This window comes from Aquarana catesbeiana, linkage group LG03, assembly GCF_042186555.1.
Source record: "Aquarana catesbeiana isolate 2022-GZ linkage group LG03, ASM4218655v1, whole genome shotgun sequence".
In the NCBI taxonomy this organism is placed as follows: Eukaryota; Metazoa; Chordata; class Amphibia; order Anura; family Ranidae; genus Aquarana; species Aquarana catesbeiana.
Window position 1 is genome coordinate 143395150 of NC_133326.1, and position 23725 is coordinate 143418874.

General features: G+C 42.1%; 1 protein-coding gene across 6 annotated transcripts in view; it reads right to left on the bottom strand.

The window, feature by feature from the left end:
• The window catches only part of PFKFB3 (6-phosphofructo-2-kinase/fructose-2,6-biphosphatase 3), a 149515-nt gene that overhangs the window by 3760 nt on the left and 122030 nt on the right, over positions 1–23725 (bottom strand). Inside the window, exons 1-15 of one of the 6 annotated variants that reach the window (XM_073619373.1) lie at positions 17523–17843; positions 11854–11979; positions 9804–9900; positions 9320–9386; positions 9162–9236; positions 7975–8031; positions 7746–7870; positions 7014–7221; positions 6777–6923; positions 2700–2804; positions 2460–2589; positions 2024–2086; positions 1767–1831; positions 848–1006; positions 547–569 (exon numbers count right to left, since the gene is read on the bottom strand). In XM_073619373.1, the coding sequence (XP_073475474.1) occupies positions 547–569; positions 848–1006; positions 1767–1831; positions 2024–2086; positions 2460–2589; positions 2700–2804; positions 6777–6923; positions 7014–7221; positions 7746–7870; positions 7975–8031; positions 9162–9236; positions 9320–9386; positions 9804–9900; positions 11854–11979; positions 17523–17784 (1709 nt within the window). In that variant the 5' untranslated portion in view covers positions 17785–17843. Of the gene's footprint in view, positions 1–546; positions 570–847; positions 1007–1766; positions 1832–2023; positions 2087–2459; positions 2590–2699; positions 2805–6776; positions 6924–7013; positions 7222–7745; positions 7871–7974; positions 8032–9161; positions 9237–9319; positions 9387–9803; positions 9901–11853; positions 11980–17522; positions 17845–17981; positions 18332–23725 lie in introns of those variants that run through there. The other 5 variants (XM_073619377.1, XM_073619376.1, XM_073619372.1 and 2 more) reach the window with 5 other exon arrangements.

Genomic DNA, 23725 nt, shown 5'->3' on the forward strand with positions numbered 1-23725 from the left:
TTAACAGCAAGACAGCAAAACAATGCAATGTTGAGCTGGTTCCACCAACTAGCTGCCAAAGCTCAAGCTATAGCGAGTGCTACCAAATGGGTTCAAAAGGTAAAAGGTGCTCCAGAAGCCTTGCATTTCATTTTACATAATCAGATTCTTTTTTATCAAATAGGGATCTATACAGAATGAGCAACAGTAGTTTTTCATTTGCCAAAAAAAAGCAGAGAACCCTTCCAGGTTATGGAAGTTACTGTGCCCCGTCACACAGTGACTTCGGCGCTGAGTCATGAAAATGGTTTCAAATAAAATGAGCACAACATTGGAACTGATGCTCTTAGCATTCTTTCATTTTTCTGCAAAAAAACAAAAAACACCCCACGCGCAACAGCTCCCTGCCTATTTTCTTTTCATGAACCAGCTGCTGAATTTTATATGGCTCACAAGACATTTGCAAGGCGTTATAAGAAAGCAAGTTAGTAAGGACTTAATTGTATGTTCAACACTTTAGTCTTAGCCATTAAAGCACAAAACAGAAGTGAAGGCAGAAATACTTACAGACAAGCCTTTCCTAGCAAAGACTGTAAGGTAAAAGAAAGCAGGGTAAGTGCAGATCAGAGGATAGAAGTAGGAATCAACTGAAATTAATTACAGCAGATTAACTGGAAAGAGAAATTATGTGAACAGATAGAACAGCAAGTCCAGAGAGTTTTCTATACATTCCCTGGGACTTGTGAAAATCAGTACAGCAAAACATAGCGAGCAAAAGAAAGGCCTGCTATTCACAATTGTAGACTTCCATTCTCAAATCACTTATAAAATAGGTACCAAAAGGAAACCAGTCCTAGAATGCACTGACCTGTGTAGCCTGTACAGTAGGAGGCTCCTGAGCTGAACAACCAGAAATAGAGCAAAGATCATCAAAACTATTGATTCGTGCTTTCTTGGTTGGTTCAGGACTGGTGAAAGGAGTAACACTATTGCGTCTCATCAGCGGGGCATGGGCGTTCTTGCTCTCCTGTACAAATGAAAGTGACAACATGGTGAATAAGTATTCTTATATCTGAAATAGAAAATAAAATTTTTTCATGGCTTCATATTTTTCCCCAAAACAGATATCTCTGAACGCTTAATTTCTTGAGATAATTGGTTCAGCCAAGTGTTACATTTTAAGCTATATAACAAGATCAAGTTACCACACACAGACCAAGAAAAAAAAAAAAAAATAGGAGAGGGAGATCCAGTTCCTTGGGATTTGAACAAAGTCACACTAATCTGTCACTGTCCGGTATTGTCAATGAAAATTCTGTCCCATCTATTATTACATGCTCCAAAGGCAAACACTACCCCGATACAAAAATGGGGACACGTTTCAGTCTTGGTAGACTGGTATGCCTTGTTATTTCAGCCTTCGTATGACTAAATCCTACCTAGGCTGAAACACAATCAACACTTTTGTAGTGTATTCCTCTGGAGTATGTAATAAAGAAGATTTTATTGAGCATAGCATGAAGTTGTGGATCTTTTTTTTTTTTTTTAAATTTATACTCTGCAAATATAAATGCCTGCCCAAATGTTCATGGACAACTAGACCAACATAGAGTTGCCTATACAGGCTGAATGGGGGGGGGGGGGGGGGGGGGGGTTTACAGACACCCAAATGCCTATATAAGCAGATTTTTTTTTACACCCACTCTGCATGGACCCAAAATTGGTTTGATTTTTCATCAGTACCCAATAAGAAAATTGTCCAAAAAAAAAAAAAAATCATGACTTACTTCTGGTCTTTCAAAATGAGTGTTGACTGCATCCACACTGAATGTGACTGGCTCCACATGGCAGCCTAAAGAAACGAAACAGCTGTGAGATAGATGCAAGTTTGTGCATCCTATCAGTTCTGGAAGTGACCCGAGTAGTGGCTTATTGTATACACGCAAGTTTGGATCTTTTAGTTTACAAATAGTCTATTACAAATGGCAAAACTTACAAAGAAACTATATTTACAACTAAATTGATAAAAACACACAACACTTACCATAGGCATATGGAGTGAGTTTAAGCAGTGTATGCAGCGGACATTCCAGATACGGCATTTCCTCTGCGGAAAACAAAAAAAAAAAAAAAAAAAAAAACATTTTTAAAATGCAAAATATTTTTTAACGGAAAAAATAAATAATGTGGTAACTGCAAAGCGTACTTCAGTGACACTTTAGAGTCCGACTTTGATAAGACTTTTACACTCTCTGGCATTGAAGTTGTGTCAAAGTCGGAATCAAAAGTAGTGCGGGAACCTTTTCTGAAGTCGCAGCGACTTCAGTAGTGTCAATTGGAACGGCTCTCATAGAGATACATGTCATTTCACATGTCCTGCGACTTGGGGTCTCACAAATCGAATCCTAAGTCGCACAAGCGTGAAAGCAGCCAAATATAGTGTTTAATTTTATTACAGATAAAAATATATGCTCTTTTACCTGCAGATTTATCCAGAAAATAAGACAGAAGGCATCTCATAATAGCCTGATGACAAATAACTAGGATATTTCCCTGTCGCTCGAGTTCCATTATAACAGGTTCCAGGCGCTGGACAAGATCTTGATAAGACTAAAATAAAGTAAAAAACCATCAGTACTGTATTGTGATTCTTTTATGCATCTCCGAAATCAGCAAAATATCTATACACACACACACACACACACACAAAAGCCACTCACCTCCCCTGATGGGTAGCGATAATAGTATTTATCTTGTGCACGTAGTGCATATTCCTCAGGAAACTGTTCTTTGATTTCATCATAGGTCTTATCTTCACACACGCCCTGTAAAGAGGATTAAATTCATCATTTACAAAAGGAAACCATAAAAATGATGAATCACACTATCCAACTCAAGCGTGTGCCTTGACAAAAAAAAAAAAAAAAAAAAAAAAAGGGTACGTAACTAACTTAAAGATACCATGACAAACCAAAGCTGGAGGAGTTACCACAAATCACTAAAGATGCAGAGGGATCACATATCAAAATGTCTGAAAGTAGAATGCCCAGTGCTGTCACATTGCAAATCAGATTTTATTCGACAGCGTCAATTAAAGAGTTGGAAGACAAAGTCAGCGCCTCCAAAAAGATTATAATAATAGTGTAGCGCTACTAAAAAGTGAAAATAAATCACAAAAAAATAGAAAATAAATAACACATCTAAAAAGAAACCAAAAAACAATATAAATTGGCTATGCTGAACATAACCCAGTGGGGGTGTGAGAAAGAATGTCCACAGAAAATCTTAAATGGTATATTCCTCTGGTGAGAGTAATCCCAATCGTGAGATAATAAGCGTAAGGCTTGTCTGTAGTCAACAACAGCGGAACTCAAGATATAAATGGGTACTCTTACCAGCTGTGATGGACCCCAAATGCCATACGACAGAGGGATCAGACAGGCTTGGGATCTTATATTATGTATATCAGATGTCGCTCAGATACTGGACACAGATGGAAGAACCCGTTCAAGGTGGTATCCTCAGCTCCTGGACCGTGACGGCTCCAAGTACTCCCCTGTTGAATAGCCGTCTTCAATGATGTTCCGTGAGGGCTCCAGGGAACGATCATGTAAAGCAGAAGGAAGGAGGACTCCTCCAATGGTGCAGGTCAAAAACCAATGAGGTTTATTAAGAATAAAAGTTCAGATGGTAAACACCAATCAATAAAAGTGATCGCAGGAACAGTTGAAGATCCCTTATGCCCCGTACACATGGTCGGATTTTCCGACGGAAAATGTGTGATAGGACCTTGTTGTCGGAAATTCCGACCGTGTGTAGGCTCCATCACACATTTTCCATCGGATTTTCCGACACACAAAGTTTGAGAGCAGGCTATAAAATTTTCCGACAACAAAATTCATTGTTGGAATTTCCGACTGTGTGTACACAAATCCGACGCACAAAGTGCCACGCATGCTCACAATAATGAAAGCTATTGGCTACTGCCCCGTTTATAGTCCCGACGTACGTGTTTTACGTCACCTCATTCAGAATGATCGGATTTTCCGACAACTTTGTGTGACCGTGTGTATGCAAGACAAGTTTGAGCCAACATCCGTCGGAAAAAATCCTAGGATTTTGTTGTCGGAATGTCCGATCAATGTCCGACCGTGTGTACGGGGCATTAGTCTCGAAACCGGTCGGGCTAGCATTTCTTGTATCCCACATTGCTTTTATTTAATTTTTACCTGTTCCTGTGAGCACTTTTATTGATTGGTGTTTACCATCTGAACTTTTATTCTTAATTAACCTAATTGGTTGTTGACCAGCACCATTGGAGTCCTTCGACTTCCTTCTGCTTTACATGATCATTCCCTGGAGCCCTCACGGAACATCGTTGAAGACGGCTATTCAACAGGGGAGTACTTGGAGCCTTCACGGTCCAGGAGCTGAGGATACCACCTTGAACGGGTTCTTCCATCTGTGTCCAGTATCTGAGCAACATCTGATATACATAATCTAAGATCCCAAGCCTGTCTGATCCCTCTGTCGTATGGCATTTGGGGTCCATCACAGCTGGTAAGAGTACCCATTTATACCTTGAGTTCCGCTGTTGTTGACTACAGACAAGCCTTACACTGATTATCTCACGATTGGGATTACTCTCACCAGAGGAATATACCATTTAAGATTTTCTGTGGACATTCTTTCTCACACCCCCACTGGGTTATATTCAGCATAGCCAATTTATATTGTTTTTTGGTTTCTTTTTAGATGTGTTGTTTTCTATTTTTTGTGATTTATTTTCACTTTTTAGTAGTGCTACACTATTATTATATTATCCACTTTGGTGTCCGTTTATGAAGCAGTGAAATCTATTCACTGCTTCGTTCTCCGGCATTCACAGTGAAGATTTTTCTCCTCTGTGTGCCTGTTTATGAAGCTTTGTAGATCGCTTCACCTTCGGAGGAGTGAAGAGATCTACAAATGCTTCAAACAGTGGAGAACGGCCCCTGATACTGGAATCTTGTGAGACTTTACGAGATTACAGCACCAGAAATACAGAGATGTCAGTTTATTAAGCGGTGATAAATTATCACCGCTCAATACACGGACGATTAATGTTAATAAAATAATGAGTCCCCCTACATTATATACACACACACACACATTATATATACACATGTATATACACACACACTTTTTTTTATATATATATATATATATATATATATATATATATATATATATATATATATATATATATATATATATATATATATATATATATATATATACACACACACACACACACACACATTATATGTATATATGTATATGTATGTATACACATAAATATGACAGGGGGACATGGTTACAGTGTTGGGGGGTCTGAACGAGGCATAAGGAAGTTAAAAATCTTCCTCCTTCCCCCTCAGATCCCCCCAGATTTCCTCTTCACTCCCCGATTCCCCACCTCTGAGCTGGTGAACCTGGGAGTGTGAATTCTGACTCAGATCGCCAGTGAAGCGGTGAGATCACCGCTTCATAAACTGGCCGTTACTGGCATTCAATGAGGATTCTCAGCGTGTAGAGATAATCGGCGGGAGAACAAGTTCAAACATGTTCTCCCCCGATTATCTCTGTTTCATAAACTGTTTATGGACTGTGATCAGCGGTGATCCTCGGGATCACCGCTGATCACTGCTTCATAAAACGGACACCTTAGAACTTTGTATGTTTGAGTGTTAGCATCTTGTGTTCTAATTTAGCGCAGTCTTTTTCCCCACCTCCAGCTCCTCCAAAAAGCAAAGGGCAACAACTTTCAGAGATTTGAGACTGCTTAATAAATGCATTTCGATGGACAAAACAAAAGCCTATATTGGGTGTTGTATAAGAAAGCGTTTGTTAATCCAAAATGATAAATTACTGCCAGCCCCTCTATTATAGTCAAGCACAGCACACTGTATATGTCTTTTAGAAAAAAACGAGGCATGTGAATACCTTTTTAGAGCAATCTTCAGGCCGGTCACGTGACTCACGGACACTTTACATCTGATACATGGCTTCTGCAGGAGAGGCCAAGATCTCCCTCTGATGTCAGCTGGGGTGATCACATGGCCGCTCAGAACCTCCCACAGAAGCCATGTACTGGAGATGTAAAGCAGCCGTGAATCACGTGACTGGCCTGAAGATAGCTCTAAAAAAATAAATAAATAAAATAAAAGTGTATTTACATGCCTCAATTAAATAAAAAAAAAAAAAAAAGAAGTGTGGTATGCCTGCCTAAAATAGAGGGGATGGCAGTGACCAATGTAAATTTTTGATTTATAATAATAGCAGGGGTGGTGACACACAGAACAGGAGCTAACAGGCAGGGGGGAGGGGGAGAGGAGAGCTGCGGATGACAGAGGGACGTACATTGACCACGGTGATCAGGGCTCAGCAGCCCCCCGATTATCATGGTCAGCACAGAGAAGGGGACACAGGAAATAGTAGGACCAGACATGTTTTTACAGTTTAGAGAGGGGCACTGTGCTGTTTAATCTGCTTTAAGGGACCAGGATCTGTAATTTTTTTTTTTTTTGGAGTTAAACACTTTAAGCATAAAAAATAAAAAAACCCACATAACTTACAGAAAGATCTGCATTACAAGAATTTAGCAACTTGACCTTTCATATGGTTGAACAAAACCCAATGCCCATCCAGTGTAACTGCGATAGGTGCAGAATGAACAGAGCTGTATATGTAACTGCTGTGTCATGTTTACAATTCTTAGGGGAGGCATTTGTAAAGAATTCAAATGGTCTACTTACTGAATCCAGTTCATTTAAAGCCTTCCACTGCTCATAAGGCACTTTTAGAGCTTCTGCAGTCTGGATGGTTCTCTTGAGTTGACTGGTCCACACTTTAAGCTCCTTTAGGTTCTGTTCCTCAATATATTTCTTGAGGGCAATGGAAAACTAAGACGAAATAAATAATATTACAACCATCAGTTATGCATTTTAATGTAGTTCACAATTTTATTAGAAATGGATAGCTCCAATATTTACCTTTTTGCCTCGCTGGGACAACCCAGAGTCCCCACCAATTTTCCCTTTGATGTTGCTCTCACTTTCACCGGCTCGGCACAAATAGATGCAGCGAGGCTGGACGTGAATGTTCATTAGATAATATACAATCTTGCTCTGGATATGATCCTGAACTTTGTTTGCCAAAAATCTTCGGCCAACATCAATGACAATGATCATAGAGAGATCCCTGCCAGAGAAAACAAACAAACAAATTAACCCTACTGGGTCATTCAGCATTACAAAACTAAGAGGTTGATTTACTAAAACTGGAGAGTGCAACACCTGGGGCGGCAGTGTATGGAAACCAGTCAGATTGCAGGACTGTTTTGTCAAAGCTTAATTGAAGAAGTAGAATTTAGAAGCCGATTGGCTACCATGCCCAGCTGCATCAGATTTTGCACTCTCCAGTTGTGTGTATTGCCTACAGCAACTCAGAATCAGTCTAGCACTACTCTGGCTTCAATATAGTGGATACTGACTAGCCGCTATGGGCTGAAGCACTCACATTATTGTTTAATTAATCCAAGTCCATTTTCTTTATTGGGAAGTATTTTTTTTTTTTTTTTTTTTTTTTTAGTTCATATGATGTTCCTACAATCAAAGTGGTAAATGCATATTTGAAGTCGCTCTTCTAAATCAGTGTGGCAAATGCAATGAAGAAGGGATCTTCTACACGGTTTATAGGTGAAGCAGGCAGGATTCAGGCCTTACCTGTCATGATCATCTGGATCAAGAGGCTCATACATGTTCTTGTAGCAGTTTATTCTCTTCATAAAGTCATCCAGTGCTTCTTTTGATGAACATCCTTTGTAGTCTGGGCTGGACAGTTTAACATCCTACAATTGTAACAAAGGATTACAATTACAATAATCCCCAACACGCTTTAATAGGGCATCTAAGGAAACTGCTAACCATCAGACAATATTAATTTGATACTTACCAAAACATTGCTGGCAACAACTGATGGATCATCGCAGACAGATTCAATAAAGAACACCTGAAAAATAAAATGCAAACTTACTTGCGTGGCAATTTACTAAGTTTTATTTATTTTTTTTAATGACAGAACAGACTGTCACAGTTGCTTCCCCCTGCCTTTTAGCACATTTTTCTATTATTGTACACCAAGCCACGCACGCGCAGCACAGAGTACTGTCTTGCCACAATTCTGTATAGGGACGAAATTACTCCTGTGCACACGATTGGATTATACAAGTCATCCAGACCTAGCCAATCAAGAGGCCAATGACTCAGAACCCAGAATAAGACAGGTAGAAAATTGAGGTGACTGAGGGAAGCATTGGAAGGAGTCACTTTGCTAGGCAAGTCTGCCTTAATGTACAATGATGCTGTGCAAACCAGGGTCCAAAATGCTTAATCTAGTCTGGAGGTTTACTTTAGCAATTTAAAGTGTATCTATTGGAATTTTTTTTTTTTTTTTTTTAAAGGGTTAAAATCTATCTCAATTTTTTATTGTCCTGGTGACCATTATCATGCAGACAGCAGGTGTTGTGATAGCCAGAATTTTAGAGTTGGAATCAGAACAGGAGCAGTGGGAAAATATATAAATACCAGTTGTGGTAACATCGGATTTAGAGGGAAATCTCCCCACCCTCCCAACTTCCTGTTGTGTGTTTAGAACAGGAAGAAGTGAAAAACCCCACAAAACAGAACACAGACAGCAAAACAGAAAACTTGACATCAACTATTGCCTACCCTATCAACACATAACTCAGTCCCCCCTAATACTTACCTAAGCCTGATCTCGATCCTCTCCCAGGTCTCCTCCTAGTAACTGGCTGAGATGCAGCAGCGGGAGCCAATGCTGTCAATCACAGCCAGCGAGGGAGTTTAACAGCGTTCTCCATTTCTTGCGCTCACAGAGATCCAGAACTGGGCAAAGGGGAGGAGTCCAGAGCACCAGGAAGGGGGCCCGATAAGAGGAGGATCAGGGCTGCTGTGTACAGTGGTTTTGCACAAAGCAGGTAAGTATGACATGTTTGTTGATATGATATAATAATAAATAATAATAAACAATTCTTTACAATGTCTAAAAACAAAATTCATCAATAGCCCACTACTAGCAAGCATTAACAGAATTACCATGATCCATTTCCATCAACTAACCTTAAAGTCATTCTCTTTGGCAAAATCAACAATCAGTGATCTTCTCTCTCTGGTTGTATTTGTGGCATCAAAGACCTGGAACACACACAGACCAATTTAGTTATGTGCCATTTAAAACAGCTACACAGAGGGAAAGAATGAAGAGAACCAGAACTTACAGCAATCTGTCCACCTTCCTCTTTCAGGTAGGATTTCACATCTTCTAAAGCAGCTAAGGCACAATGTCTGGTCAAAGAAAAAAAAAAATTATAATAATAAATAAATAAAAAGAAAGAACAAAAAAGGAACAAGTAACACTGCCTAGGGACAATCTCTTAACATAGTCTGACAGAATGACATTATTGGGGCCTGAAGCAGGTAGGAAGGTTTTTTCTCAGTCTCTCATACTGTATACACATCTTAACCTAGCAACAGCAGTATGCAGGACTGATCTGGATAAGTGCGACTTTTTTTTTGCAGGGGGGGGGGGGGATAGGCCACAGAGGGACTGTAATCATTTCATAAGCATGCATCAGAGATAGATAGATAGATAGATAGATAGATAGATAGATAGATAGATAGATAGATAGATAGATAGATAGATAGATAGATAGATAGATAGATAGATAGATAGATAGGATAGATAAAAAAAGGTCCACCAACCTTCTGATATTCATGGCTTCTTGGTTGTCAGAGCGGAAAAAGTCATAAGAACTAAATTCTCTTACAGCTTCACGTCTGTACTCCCCAACATTGAACACTGCAAAATCAGAAGGAATAGGTATGCATTGTTAATAGATTCAGAACAGAAAAGGTTATAAGTGTTATAATCCAAGTTTCAGATGCCCATATCATGTTGTCATTTTCATAAAGCAATAGTTTAAAAATAATTGTCAATGGGGAAGAGATGAAAATGACACAAAACATGTACAGTTGTTTAAAAGTCCCCAACAACTTAAAAAACACTCAAACTTTGATATCAATAATTCTCATAACTCTTATTAACCCAACCTATGCTTTGCCCATGCAGAGTGTAGCAACAGGTTTGCATTAGTCCCCCATTCCTTCGCTCCCCTGTTACTGCATTCAGCTGCCCGCAGCAAAGAAATATTTCTGCGTCCAAGTACCAACACTTTATATATATATATATATATATATATATATATATATATATATATATATATATATATATATATATATATATATATATATATATATATATATATATATATATATATATAGAGTTCATACCCCTCTGTGTAAGCTACAGCCTGAGCAGCTCCAGCTTACACAGGGTGGGGGTGGGGGGTGTATGTGCAGCTAGGGACTGGGAAATATGGTGAATGTGTTACTTTGCCCCGCATTGGCAAAGAGAAGGTTTATTTCTGTGTCATAAATTGGCTACAGTGAACTGTATTAGAATTGCAAAAATATTCATTTGCATAATGAGATATTCAAAAGCACTATTCATGCACTCCTGAGCATTTTTACTCAGAATAAGATGCCTATGCAACTCATTACGAGTTGTTTAGATCTGGTTTACACCACAATTTGTTTCCCGGATGCCTTTCTGCATGACTGTTTTTGCTGTGTTCCCGTGCGTTATTTACCCTCTCATCTCAATTGAGGACATGTGTGTTTTTGATGCATTTGGCCATATAAAAGAAAAAAAATGCAACATGTTCTAATTGTGTTGAATGCACTGCACTGGTGTGAACTAGAGCCATTGGAAACTATGTTAAAGAGGGAGTCCCGCGAAAAAAATTTTCTTTAAATGTCAGCAGCTACAAATACTGCAGCTGCTGACTTTGAAAATAAGGACACTTAACTGTCTCAGGGTCCAGCGATGTCGGCACCCGAGGCTGAACTGTCGCTCAGCTCTCGGGTGCTGCCACCGCCATCTTCTGTGAGGGAAACAGGAAATGAAGCCTTGTGGCTTCACTTCCCGGTTCCCCATGCCCATGCACGAGTCGCGCTGCGCAATCAGAACAGTCCCTGCTGTCTCTGGGACCCGTGTGTGTCCCAGCAGACCGTGCAGGGGACGGGAAGTGGCGTAGACTCCAGTGGGTGCAAATACCTGTATTAGACAGGTATATGCACCAACCTCCCCCCGTGAAAGGTGCCAAATGTGACATCGGGGGGGGGGGGGGGGGGGGTCCAAAAAGCGGAGGTTCCATTTTTGTGTGAACCTCCGCTTTAAGCACTCTTGTGTTTTTGATGCAGAATAAAAAAAATGCACTGGACTGCATCTGGTGTGAATCAGCCCCTACTAGTAAATAGTTAAAGTCTCAAAAAGTACACTAAATTCTAGAACAAAGCTGAGAAAGGCAAAAACAACTAATTTTGGCTTAAGAGCTTATGAATATAGCCAATTAGGGTAGTTCACTGCACAGATCATCGAATTTCTATGCCATGTACAGCCAGGTGCGTTTCTGATCAACTACAGACAGAAGTCTGTAAAAATCAATGACGGGCTGATGTTTGCACATTGAGCGATTAGCTGCAGTAAAGAATGACTGTGCGCACCCTGACAGTTTGCACACTGGTTCTGAACTGCAGGTAATCGATCCTTGTGGGATTACATGCAAACAGCCGCCCTAAAGATGCAATGTAGAAAATAAAGAGCCGCTAACACTGCTATAGGCGAGTGAATGGATCTTTCCCTGGGATGAAAGGAGCAGAGGAAGGTATAGTGAAGATAAACGCAGCTCACCTTTTGTAGGTACTCCGCTCCAGTTGAGGTAACGTGTCAGCTTCTTGGATATGTAAGTCTTCCCCCGGGCTGGTAGTCCAACCATTACAATCACAGTTGGGGAGTTGGCAAGCTGAGGTCCACCAACTGAAAAAGAAGTAGAAAAACATCTATAAGTTTCAAGTGCATAAAATTGTATATTTGCAATAACAGGGTGTTAATGTGCAAACATGAAGCCCCTGATGGTAAAACTGATTGCTGCCAACTGTACAATAAGACAATGAGCTGCTCCAGTGGGTTTGAGAATCAGCTGACTAAACTCCCTGGTAGGATATAAGAAAAAAAAAAAAAAAATGTGAGAACTATTGACTTAGCTATTGGGACAGATAATTGGTTTATCCCAGACAGCACATATCGTCCATTCTATGCCAGGATGTTGGCACCAATCAACATTCCTGGCGCATTTGATTAACACAAACAATAGAAGGGTGATCAGCAACAAGCAGTGTTCAGGGAAACCGTTCCTACTACCTTTGTCTCCTAATTACATAGTTCACAGCTTCATGAGTCACTGGTTTTCATTAAGACGTGACTGTCATGTTAATAAATTCTAGTTTGGTTTGTAATTATGTAACAATTTCTATAAATAGGTCACACACCTATTTATAGAAATTGTCACATAATTACAAACCAACCTAGGCCCTACAAGTAAATATAAAAAGTATCATTTTACTCACAGATCTGATAAAAAGACATATCTAGTACAAGTTCTGTAAACCAACCTGAAAAAAAAAAAAAGAAAAAAAAAAAAAATTCCCTTTCAGCCTAGGTTTACACTAGATGCGGTGCAAATTCAGCACTGCATCTAAATCACAACCTGTCCACGCCAACCAATTGCGGAGTGTATGTTAACGACATCCCACAATTGGTTTGCAAAACAGAGCGCGATTGGATTCTGGTGCGGGAAAAAAAAAAAAAAAAGGGAGGGCCAGCACCAGTTTGGTGCAATTTGAACCATACAAATCCACGGCACCCCAGAGACACCGCATGTAATTAACACAGGAATATACTGCAATTCCTGTGCAAAATACATGCAGTGTCTGCCCCACAGCAGTGTGAACCCGGGTTTTAAAAGGGCTATTGAGATTTACTTAGTAGTAAAATAAGTTTGTCTTATCTCAGGAACACAAAACTTTAGGACTGAAGACAAAGAAGCCCCACTGATCCGACTTTTCGCCCTTCCATTTGTGTGTTAATTAGATCTGTCCAGCTAATTACAATGAAAAAAAAAAAAAAAGTCTTCCCCAAGTATCCCACTCATAGCCCCAGGAAAATAAACCTAGCAGGTGCAGATAATAAATCTCCAGTAATCCACCCAGCCGTAAACCACAAGCCAAACCTAAAATTGCAACCTAAAAGGACATGCTGAGATTCCTTTCCTAGACAAATGGTCAATTCCAGAAATTGTCAAAAAAGTGATACCCCCAATGACAATAGTTTTTATTTTTCCCCCCATACAACACAAAATTGTGTTGAAAAGGAGAGCAAAATAATTAGTTGCCCAACTTACTATTGAGTAGCCCATGCATTTCTTCCAATCTGGTGAATAAAACTGGTCTGATAGCCAAGCGAGAAGGACCACGTCAGGCAGCTCAGACTAATATTCACTAGACTAGGGCAGGGTGATCATGCATATACAAGAATTAGCATGTAATCTGATAATAGGCTAGTATAAGTCCGTCACCTATAACTCGTGTGAATGACAAAAGGAGGAGGGTTTAAGTTGTTTGGCGAGCAGTAGACAGGCGTCATAGCTGCACATGAACAACTAATAGGTATATTATCAACACGACTGTCGGGTCTATTTAGCTTAATAAAAAAACTGTCCGAATTAAACCAGACCCAAAGTCATGCTAAAAAGTGGCAGCTAGAGAATGAAATGAGTAATCGAGGAGTCACGGGAGAAAGCTCTTCTCGAGGAGTCTTTGGATGGCCATGAGTAGATGGAGGTGTCACCAGGACAAGGTGTATTAAGACATCTGTCCATCCTCTAATTAGCTGCACATTGCTGGGACTAATAGCAACCTTCTTACTAATGCAACCATTAGAGGTGCTCATTATCGGGCCCCTTTATGGCCCAAATACCATGCTAGAATCAGCCGATATGCAGTAATTGTAGGTTGACCAGCCGCACTACATTACAGAAAGTATAAACTTTATTGGATAAAATCCATGTAAGTCCACACACAGAACAAGCACAGATCCCAAGTATAGGCCAATAGCAGGTAAGTGTTAACGCAGGGAGCGCTTAGTCATAAGGTTATGACAAAAGTTTATACTTTATGTAATATCGGAGTGCGGTCAACCTACAATTTCTGCATATGTGGAGTGCCACGATCACGCATCACACAGCACCCGATTGTGTGGTGTGGGGGCTTACATTGGAAGAGCTCACCTGGCGTGATATTTGATCTGCAGCTTTGGATATTTCTACAATCAGTGGCATCCCTTGCTTATATCTGGCCATTTTTAGGAAGCACTTGCTTCTCACACCTATGGGGGAGATTTACTAAGAACGATGCACACAGAATCTGGTGCAGCTGTGCATAGTAAGCAACCATGGTGTAAATGTTAGGGATGCACCGATACCATTTTTTTTTTTTTTTTTTTTTTGCGAGTACCGATACTTGAGCTTAAGTACTCACCAATACAAAATGAATTGGCTCAAAAAAAATCGCACATGATTTTTTTACAGAAATGGGAGTAGGATTTCTGTCCAAATTGCATAAGGTTTCCCACACTGCTCCTGTGTGAACCCAGGCTGAAGTCACTAAAACAAGCCTAGGTTCACACAGGAGCGGTGGTGGAAACTGTGCCATTCAGACAGGAATCACACCCCAATCTGTTCAAATTCCATGCAAATATTTGTATCAGTGCAAACCTTTTTGTTGCCAAAGCTTAATTGGACAAGGTGAAGTAAGAAGCCGTTCGGTTACTATGCACAGCTGTATCAGTGAATCCCCCCCATTTGTAGAAAAGGGAAACATTTGCCATCACACAATTCAGAATGGATCGATTAATCTAGTCCATCTAGGATTCAGCCATCTGCTGAGTGACTCTTCATTCATGTACTGTCTCCTATCTTGTTACCCCAAGGGACACAGCCATCAGTGTCTGCAGAGTGGAAGCCACATCCATTCTAATTAACACTCTGCATTGATCACACACACACACACACGGATTTTTGTCCTCTATACTTCCGAAAAGGTGCAATGGCTCACAAAAAATATATACATAACCCCCCCCCCACACACACACACACGAATTTAAAAGACCCACACCATGTTCAATTACACTTGACAAAATACAGTAAATAGGGCATTCATTTTGCCATTATTGCCTTTCCGTGCATCGCTATGTAGAACGGCTGGTGTTCAGCACAAGAGTGCAATGTTTGTCCAATACCTATAGCTTCCTTTCAGTGATAAAACAGCTAGCATCAAACAGAACATGCCAGCATGCTTAGTCACGGGATCCGTGGAGTGGACTGAAGAGGACAAATATCTGACGCAGCCATTTACATAGGTAAAATATGTAGCTGGAGAAGAAAGCCGGGGTTTATGTAGGCAAAAACAAAACCGGATACACCACCGACATCTAAAGTCAACATAGATCAGTGTCCATGCAAAGCACTCCGAAGTCTTTCATTTTTATTAGCTTGTAATAACCAAAATAAAATGAAAAGACGTGGTGACACGTAGACTGGATGCTGAATGGAGTATAGACTATTCCTAATCCCGAATGAACCTTCACAGAGGACGCCGCCTAAACGACTTTAGGATTACTAATCCGGACAAAATGTCTACCTGCCAAGTTTGACTTCTACCGGACATCATTCAGCTACACGTGATGCAGGATTAGCTGGTCTTCTCATCACTACCTGACATAAAAAATAACCGATGCAAAAATCTACCAAATACGCCCCTTCATTTACCGTTTCAGAGATCGCTGTGCTGACCCTTGGTTTAAAAGAAGCCTGCGAGTATAGAAATATAATGGCCAATGTTACTGTCCCGGATCCTGACTTTTATACCTATGGAGCCACTGACCTGGAACAAGCATGCAGTCTGTGAAGTGGGGCAAAAGTAAAGAAAAAAAATTTAAAAAAAATCAGCTGCTCTTGCCAACTTATGAGGAAAGTCCTGAAGAATGTACATGAAAGAAGAAATCAGCAGTGGCAGCTCCTAGAAGTCTATCCTAACAGGCATTTTTTTTTTGGTGCCCCCACCACCCAATTTGGACCATCTTTGCCATTCTGAAGCTTCCCTCCAATCACTCTGCATATATATCTACCAAATATGCTGCAGAAATCTCCCTCCAGAGTCTGGCTGCAGCCATTTTAACTGTGGGCAGCTGAAGCTGCTGCCTGTTCACTTCCTGGATTTACACAGACACACCTCCAGCTCTGCAGCTCTCATTGGCCCTCTTATGACTCATCCCCGAGAGAGAGACAGAGACACGCATGATGTGATAAGCCTAGGCTTTTTACCAGACAAGAAAGAAGAAGTGGGCTGTATAAGGTATTTACTGGAAGAAAAAAAAAATTACTATCCAAAGTTAAAACAATAAGGGCAGAAGATTTAATAGATGGAAAGTTTAAAAAAAAAAAAAAAAAAAAAAAAAGTGAAGTTCCCCTTTAAACTTTTGGTCCCCAGCACAACCACATATCAGGATCAGCAAAAAAAGAACTGGACATTGAATTCTCATTTTGCACAAAGTTCCAAATAATTCCTGAACTGGACAAGAACCAGTAAATGAGAAGAATCATGAAGAATAAAACGTAACATCAGTACTATAGAGAGACAATCTGCTAAATAATAATCCCAAAATGACAAGACTGAGCAATCAATGTTTTATCACCCTCTGAAGTGTTGTCATAGGAAAGTCACAGAATCTTCATAATACGTCATCGGCAATTAAAACCTGACAGCAGCACTGGCCTACAATTTCTGACATTGAACAGCAGCAAATATATATAATTTTTTTTTTTAATTCTTTTTTTGGATAAGGTATAGAAGGGTTAAACCCCCCCCCCCACCAGGTTAATTTTCTGTAGTGTGCAAATTTCTATTCACTCTCCTGAAAGGGAATTCCCCAACTCAGTGTCCCCTAGGAAGACTTTCCTCACCTCTTGTTCTGGGGACAAACGCCAACACTTTGGATTTCCACTCAGATTCAGTAACAAAGACCACCAATAAAAAATAAATAAAGGGGCACAGACAGCAGATCTCCCCCTTCCATGCAGACACAGCTACAGCCTTTTTGCACACAGGCACTAAAACATCATCATTTTTGGCATGTTTTTTTACTGATCTAAATGCAGCCCATTGTTTTTAATGGGCTTGTACACACAAATTTTTTTTTATCTATACACAGCACAAATTTACGCATCTGTGTTGCTGGGCAGAATTTGACACAATATATATATATATATATATATATATATATATATATATATATATATATATATATCTCTATCTATCATAACCCAAAGAAAAGCCAGAAGAATTTCTACGCATGCACATATATTATACAGCTATGCTGCAGGAATAAGTAATCCCCCTCCTGGGATATTTGCACCCCCCCCCCCCCCATAGTGAATAGATGGAGATCAGGAATGTCTGAGTCACCAGCTGATCCGTGCATTGCATTGATGCCTCCATCTCCATCTCCTCCCCCAATCAGTATGGGCTTCAGGATCAGCACCCTCTGCACAGCTGATGTGACAACACGAAGCTCCCCATCCCCGAGATCTAATCCGGGGTCACCCCTCTCCCGATCATCCATCCCACAGCGTACTGTGACGTAAATAGTCGGGCACTGTGATCCTGCAGCTCGCTCTGTATGCCGGTTACGTACATCGCAATGACGACACCGGGCTGTGTGCTGCATCCTGATCCACCGAGCGATCACCCTGCCCTTCCGGATTATAGAGCGGTGATTGGAGGGATTACTGGGCGAATCTTGTCCGATCTTCCACCTGATCCCCCTCCCCGGTACACCGATCACCCCCTCCCTCCTCCCCGGTACACCGATCACCCCCTCCCTCCTCCCCGGTACACCGATCACCCCCTCCCCGGTCCTCCTACCATTGATGGTCATGGTGGGCTCCTCACCCTTGGGCAGCCAAATCTTCTTCATCCGGTTCTGCATGAGCTCCATAGGCATAGTGTCGGTGTAGTGTCCCGGTGTAGAGATGAATGATGCGGTGTATATGGGGTGATCAGTACAGGGCGCACATGGCCGGCACGGCTCTGCTATAGATGAAGATAACAGTGATGATCGGTGCGGGTAGCGGTGGCGGTCCCCTGTGATTGGTCAGTTGCTGAGTTCTCTCTCTCTCGGTGTCTCTTCCCGTAAATGATGAGGACACGAGCTCCGCTCGCTGTAAAAAATCCCAGCCGGCAAAAGGAGAAACGTGATCCCCGTGACGTCACCCGCCCACTTTCTTCACCTGCCGCTCGGTGCCGCCCACTAGCGGCCAAATCACACAACTACACGGCGAAGGTAGCGCTGCGCGCTGCGCCCTGCACGTACCCATTAACCCCTTGCAGGCTGAAGAAGGGGGGGGTGGGTTTCCCAAATTCTCTGCCTTCTCAAATAGCACCGCTGTGTGTGTTCATGATTTCCTATAACTTGTATCTACACAGGTTTCCTTATATTAACACGGCAGGGTACTGTAGAAGATATTCACGATGTATCCCAAAAATAAGATCCCATACACACGATCGGAAAATCGGACAAAAAATACCGCTTTCAGAGCGATCGGACAATAATCTGATCCTTAGTACGCAGCTTTCATGAACCAATTTATCTGGAATTATGGCTCGTATACACGATCAGAAAATCGTACGAAAAATACCACTTTGGAAGCGATCGTGCGATAATCTGATAGTACACATCTTTCGACCGCCGATCACAACAATTCCTGCAAAATTTTCCGATGGGACAAACACAAAAATATTTCTCGTATAATACCAGATCGTATTTTCGTTTAATCAGTACAGTTGTTGTTCTAAAATACAATACAAACACACTAAAACACATGACATCACTTCCCATTTTTATTCTGTCATATGAGAATTTTCGTAACTTTAGTAAACTCTTCATTTTCGATATGAGACTAGCATGCAAAAAAAAAATCCGACAGGACAAACACGAAAATTTTTCTGGTGCAATTTTTGTTTAACCACTTGTCACCCGTCCGCCGTCAAATGACGGAGGGGCAGTGCGGCTCTCGTTCTGGGTGGAAGTCATATGAATTTGCCCCAGAACGCCCGCTCTCGCGCGGCCGCTGGTCACATGTAAATGCAGAGGTGCCAGTAATCGTATCTCATCACCTCACACTGACAAGTGTGTGGTGAGGAGAGCCAATCAGCTGCATCTCCTCGCAGGGGACACCAAGACAGGTAATCAGGGCACTGATCATCAGTGCCCTGATTACAGTAAAGCGCCAGCAGTACCCAATCATTGCCACCGATCAGTGCCCATCAGTGCCACCAATAAGTACCCATCACTGCTACCAATCAGTGCCCATTAGTGATGTCAGTCAGTGCTGCCTTTCAATGCCCATCAATGCCTATCAGTGCCACCCATCAATGCCCATCAGTAGTGCCCATCAGTGCCGCCTATCAGTCCCCACTAGTGCTGCCTATCAATGCCCATCAGTGCCACTTATTAGTGCCCACCAGTGCCGCCTATCAGTGCCACATATCAGTGCCACCTATTAGTTCCCATAAGTGTGGCATATTAGTGCCCCCTTCACAGTGCCACCTAATCAGTGCCCATAAGTGCTGCCTCATCAGTGCCCATAAGTGCCACCTCATCAGTGCAGCCTATCAGTGCCCATCAGTGCAGCCTCATCAGCACACATCAGTGAAGGAGAAAAATTAACAAAATTTACTGACAGAAACTAAGAAAAACTTTTTTTTTTTTTCAAAATTTTCGGTCTTTTTTTGTAAAAAATAAAAAACCCAGCAGTGATTTAATACCACCAAAATAAAGCTCTATTTGTGTGAAGACAATTATAAAAATGTGATATGGGTACAGTGTAGCATGACTGCGCAATTGTCATTCAAAGTGCTACAGCTCTGAAAGCTAAAAAATGGCCTGGGCAGGAAGGGGGTGAAAGTGCCGGTATTGGAGTGGTTAATCAGTACAGTATACATCTGAAAAAAAAAAAATCAGAAGAGAAAGACTATGTATGCTCAGAAACGAAAGAATACATGACATCACTTCCAAAGTTGTATTCTGTCATATGAGAATTTTTGTAACTTTAGTAGCCTCTTCATTTTCGATATGAGAATAGCACTCAAAAAACCCCCCCAAAAAAACAGTCCGATAATCTCATCGTGTGTACTAGACTTTAGTCCTCATTTCAGGAAACCTCCGCTGGGTAGAACAGATCTAGTCTAATATAGAAGGAATATTCACAGTGCGATAATAATCAAATACTAATATAATAATAATAAGATAATGATGAGCCACAAGCAGTGGCGTCGCTAGGGGGTGGCTTTTGGGGCTATAGCCCTGAATCTGGGGCCCATAGCCCCAAATCTCCCAGTGGCCCCCAACCACGGGGCCACAGCCCACTACTGGGCCATGGCCCCTCTGCAGCACGGGAGAGCGGGCAGGCAGCACGGAAGAGCCGGACGGCAAGAGAGCAGAGAGATGACATCTCTCACCACCCGCCCTGCATCGCCGCTGTTCCACCCTCACTGTGCAGCCGCGGGCAGCAGAGAGATTACATCATCTCTCACTGCCCGCCCTCTCTCTGGGGAACCTTATGTAAGGAGGGGCTCTCTGGGGATCCTGATGTAATAAGGAGGGCTCTAGGGACACTGATGAAGGGTGAGGCTCTCTGGGGACCCATATGAAGGGGGCAGCTCTCTGGGGACCCTGATGTAATAAGGAGGGCTCTAGGGACACTGATGAAGGGTGAGGCTCTCTGGGGACCCATATGAAGGGGGCAGCTCTCTGGGGACCCTGATGTAAGGGGGGGGCTCTCTGAGGACTCTACCATAATGCCTGCCCAAGCGTATACATGTGTATGCCCGCCCAAGCGTATACATGTGTATGCCCGCCCAAGCGTATGACTTTCTTTACTTCGCTGCTATGGGCTTTAGCCCCAGATCTTTTGTAGACCCAGCAACGCCCCTGACCACAAGGTTCTTGCCACATCTGGTACCCAATACCACCTTACCAAAGGCTGTATTGATGAACCTCTTCCTACCTATAGTCTTCTATTCTAGTTCAAAACGTAATAAAAAAAATAATAAAGCAATAAATAATAATGAGCCATCTAGAGAGGTGACTGTCAAACGTCACTTATAAAGTGATTTTTATATTCTAAGTGCCCTGATGAAGTGTAGACATCAGTAGATGTTATCTATATCTTGTTCATGCATTTCACACCTCTATACAGGCAAACAACTTATTTGTAACCGCAAATGTGAGCTGATATTACTCATTCGCTGATCATCACTGATTGCTGATAATGTTCACAATCCATTTTCAGTGCACGATTTGACATGTCAAACTGCAGTCTATTGCCGGCAACGGCACTCTACCAATTGGTGCAACGCCGACTTTTGCGGCGCCGCATCCATTTCCAAAAGTAGTTTCTGCACTACTTTGGCGACTTGGGGGGGGATTTCTATAGAAATCTGTGCATGAACCTGCACAGATGTCTTTCAAATCACCCCCAAAATCGCACTGAATTGCGGGTTTGAACTTGTGTGAGTTCAGCTGAACTCGCATGATTTCAAACCTGTGTGAACGAGGGCTAAGCTGGCCATACACTATACAATCTAATGCTGGCCATATGGATCAGCCAGTTCAGCAGGGATCAGCCAAATTTCGATCCATGTATGGGCAGGGCGGTTATACAGAAGTCAATCTGCTGAGTCCCGTCTTATTTTCCCATCTCAATCATCATCGCTAGCTATAGCCGGCAGTACTGATCAGTGTATTCTGATTGTAGGGAAGTCTCCTGCTGTCAGTCATAGCAATAGCTTAACAGGGAGCAGTGGCGTCGCTAGGGGGTGGCTTTTGGGGCTATAGCCCTGAATCTGGGGACCATAGCCCCGGGTCTCTGCAGGGGTTCCCAAGGGGAGGGGAGGCTCTCTGGGGACCCTGATGTAAGTGGGGGGCTCTCTAGGGACCCTGATTTAAGGGGGAGACTCTCTGGGGACCCTGATGTAAGGGGGAGGCTCTATGAGGATACATATATATATATATATATATATATATATATATATACACACACACACACACCTTTATATTATATACATGTGTATGCCCGCCCAAGCGTATGACTTTCTTTACTACGCTGCTATGGGCTTTACCCCCAGGTCTTTTGTAGACCTAGCAACGCCCCTGGAGGGGAGGATTCCCCATGTGTGGATGAGGGAATTGAGTCATTGTCCCCCCCCCCCCCCCAATTAAGCCTGCGGGTAGAACAAACAAAAATGACTCATCTATGGTCTGCCAAAGACCCCATACACACTATTAGATTTTCTGCAAATTTTTGACTTCAGATTTACCAAAACCATATAATATGAGGTCAAACCTTTATGCCGTGTACACACAACCGGACTTTTCAACTGAACTGGTCCAACGGAACGAATCCGTCGGACAATTCGATCGTGTGTGGGCTTCATCTGACCTTTTCTGTCGAAAAATCTGTTGGACTTTAGAAATAGAACATGTTTCAAATCTTTCCGACGGACTCGAGTCCGCTCGAAAAATCTGTTTGCCTGTATGCTAGTCCAACGGACAAAAAACGACGCTAGGGCAGCTATTGGCTACTGGCTATCAATTTCCTAATTTTAGTCCGGTGTACGTCATCACGTACGAATCTGTCGGACTTTGCTGTGATCGTGTGTAGGCAAGTCCGTTTCCTTGGAACTCCGTCTAAACTCAGTTGAAAAGTCCTTCGGAGTTCAGTCCGTTGAAAAGTCCGGTCGTGTGTACGGGGCATAAGAGTTTCCGTTTGTATACAATCAGGCAGGCCCTCGCACTACATGGTTTTGGTTCACATATTTGCAGTCCGGGGTCCGGTGCGTTTCTGTTCACCGGTTCAGGTGCGATTCAGGTGTGAATTTTTTTCCTGAATCGGACCCAGAAACACACGGGACGCTTTTTGAAACCGTGCCGCGGCCGCCCCGGACATGTGTGAACCGGCTCCATTTAGAACCAGTCACGTCATGTGAATTGGATGCTGTTTAAAACGCATCCAATTCACAAATATGTAAACCCAGCCTTATTGTATGGTACTTTGATTATTTCCATTATCTGAATGTATTTTTTCCCTGACAAGAAATAGATTGATAATATGAAGTCGTTCTGTGTATGGTCAGTATACAGGAGAATGTACAGTGTATGGCTGATCCTATCAGCACTGTCCTGGGCTTTGATGTGATGATATAACAGTTGTGTCATCCCAATCCTCAGGGCTCCCAGTAATGAGTGTATTCTAATACCATGGTGATGTGATTGTTCATTGTCTGCCCGGAGATCCCATCACAGGGAAGGAGTTGGGGATTGTCTCTTCTATTGTAATGTACAGGAAGGGGGGAGGGGAGGGGGATTCAGTGTGATGAAGAGCTGTGATTGGTCGGAGAGGAGAGTATAGAGCAGACAGGTGGTCAGCACCTAGGGACCCCTCCCTCATAAGCCATACAGATGTTCCTCTCTTCATTGTCTATACAAGGAGCAGACATGGCAGCTCCTCCTGTGTGCTCAGCATGATAATACCCCCTCCCTCTCTCCCTCCCGCCATGTGAAGTAGGCTGGCAGTGAGAGGGTTGGCTAACAGGAGGGGTCCTCACTC